General features: G+C 37.8%; 1 protein-coding gene across 1 annotated transcript in view; it reads right to left on the bottom strand.

The window, feature by feature from the left end:
* The window catches only part of LOC107698511 (utrophin), a 275,871-nt gene that overhangs the window by 107,344 nt on the left and 166,300 nt on the right, over positions 1–2,227 (bottom strand). Inside the window, exon 50 of the mRNA XM_016499536.1 lies at positions 9–181. Within this exon, the coding sequence (XP_016355022.1) occupies positions 9–181 (173 nt within the window). The remainder of the gene's footprint in view (positions 1–8; positions 182–2,227) is intronic.

The raw sequence follows: 2,227 nt of genomic DNA on the forward strand, positions 1-2,227 counted from the left end.
AGACTGACCGTATATTGGCTGATTTGGTCTTCAGGTCGTTCCAGCGCTGGTTCATATCATCCAGTCTCTGTTGGAGGAAAACTGCTTCCTCTGAGCTCCCCAGAGCCTTCACCATCTTCATCTTATTCCCATCCACACTCCTGAAGACATCATTATGAGCCTCGATCTCCGCCTGGATGTCCTACACACACAGAGAGAGACAGAGACTGCTTTAATTGCACTGTTACCACCTTCATTATGTCGATTCGTTAAAGGAAAAGATAAATAAATCAACAAAGACAGACAGAGACGTTTCCACACCTCCGCTGAGAGGAGAAAACACAATTAAAGCTGTCAGTCTGATACTGAACCTCACCACCCACACCCACACCCACACCCACACACACACAGCATACTGAACTGAAGATTAATCACACTACACCTGAAAGCACCCATAAAGACATTCAGCACATAATCTACTCATTCACACCATCCAATAGAATTATTAGTTATGAACTAATACTGAACTTTTTTATAATATATTTTTTTGTTTAATTTTGTTTACTTTATTTTTATGTCTAATTTTGGTTGATTTAGTTTCAGTAGATTATCGAGCTCGTTTTCATTCCTTATATAACACAGCACCACAATTTATATGACGAAAACACAATTTATCAGCACTTACATCATGTTTAAAAGTAAAACTGTAATATCAAACTGCCTTGAAAGTTTACTAGTGAAATGCACAACACTACAGCACACTGCAGGATTTTCTGTCTAATGTTACTCTGGATATTTATCATACATCAACATCGATTCGATCAGCAGTTGCTGTGCTGTTTGTTTGTTTTTTTCTTTTTTTGCAATTTTTTGTCTTAATCGTGCTAATAAAGCTTGCTTGAATTTGAATGACACATTGAGACATGTAGAGGACGGTAGAAGGAGGTTTGGGTCTTTTCCAGTTCATTTGCAAAGTGCACTCTGCTACTTGACAAACTCTCTCTCTCTCTCCGTCACTCTTTTAAACAATATACACCAGAATACCAATAAACACACACAACAGTGCTAACTGTATGCTGCTGAAACACACATCAGAACGCACAGAGATGAAATAAAGTAGTGTTATGTTGAAGGTCCTGATAGAATTTAATGAGAAAGACACAAGAACAGACTACTTACACTGTAAGACACTGTCTGACTGACATATAAATGGACTAACAGATCTTTTGGATATCTGTATATCTGTATTAATAGATACAGAATGGTCTCAAACAACAAAACTGTCAGTGAACAAAGAAAAGAAAAAAAAAAACCCACAATGTCTCAAACAACAAAACTGTCAATGAAAAAATCGAAACAAAACCAATTGTCTGAAACAAAGCTACCATTGGAGGGAAAAAGAAACTCAAAAAACAAAATGTTTCGGAAAAAAAAAAAGACAAACAAAAAAACTTCATGGACCTCACAAACTTTGGAAAATGCAGTGAACACATCTTCCTCAAAAGATGCTGTCTGGTTTGAGGTAAACAGGACTATTTTTCCCAGGTGAACAGCGACAACCGATGCCCAGAATAAACACAGTCAGCCAATCAGATCGGAGCTTGCCATTCTGGATGCTTATTGTCATTTATGACTGCAATTTGCATCAAGCGAGCAACTGCCTAATTCTCATGACACATGAACACACAGAAGCAGCAGACTGAAGCTTCAGCGCTCTAGAAATCTCATTTCTGCTGTTCATCTGTTATAGTTCTTAATGAAATATTTAACTGTGATCAATTCAAGCACGAGCCCCCCCCACACACACACACACACACACACACACACACACACACACACACACACACACACACACACTAAAACTCCCTCATCTGGCAGTCTGACCTATTAAACGAAGCAATAAAAAAGCTTTTCTCGTTAATAAAGTTAAATAATTGCTTCTCGATCATAAAGACTCCCCAGAGCTGTCGTTCAGTGTGCTCTAATTTAACCAGACTTACCCACAGACCCAAGAGAGAGAGACAGAGAGATACAGGTTAAAAGAAAAAAAACTGACATTTTCATGTTTGACCTTTCCTTGTTTGTTGGTGGAAGCATCCTCATGGACTAACACACACACACACACACACGCACACACATACACATACACATACACACACACACACACACACAAAGAAAAAAAAGAAGATAGAATAGAAAAAATATAACGCTAGTGTTTGTTTGTTTTTTGTTGTTTTTTTAATTAAAA

The sequence above is a fragment of the Sinocyclocheilus anshuiensis genome, unplaced genomic scaffold (assembly GCF_001515605.1).
Source record: "Sinocyclocheilus anshuiensis isolate Anshui unplaced genomic scaffold, SAMN03320099.WGS_v1.1 scaffold1830, whole genome shotgun sequence".
NCBI lineage: Eukaryota > Metazoa > Chordata > Actinopteri > Cypriniformes > Cyprinidae > Sinocyclocheilus > Sinocyclocheilus anshuiensis.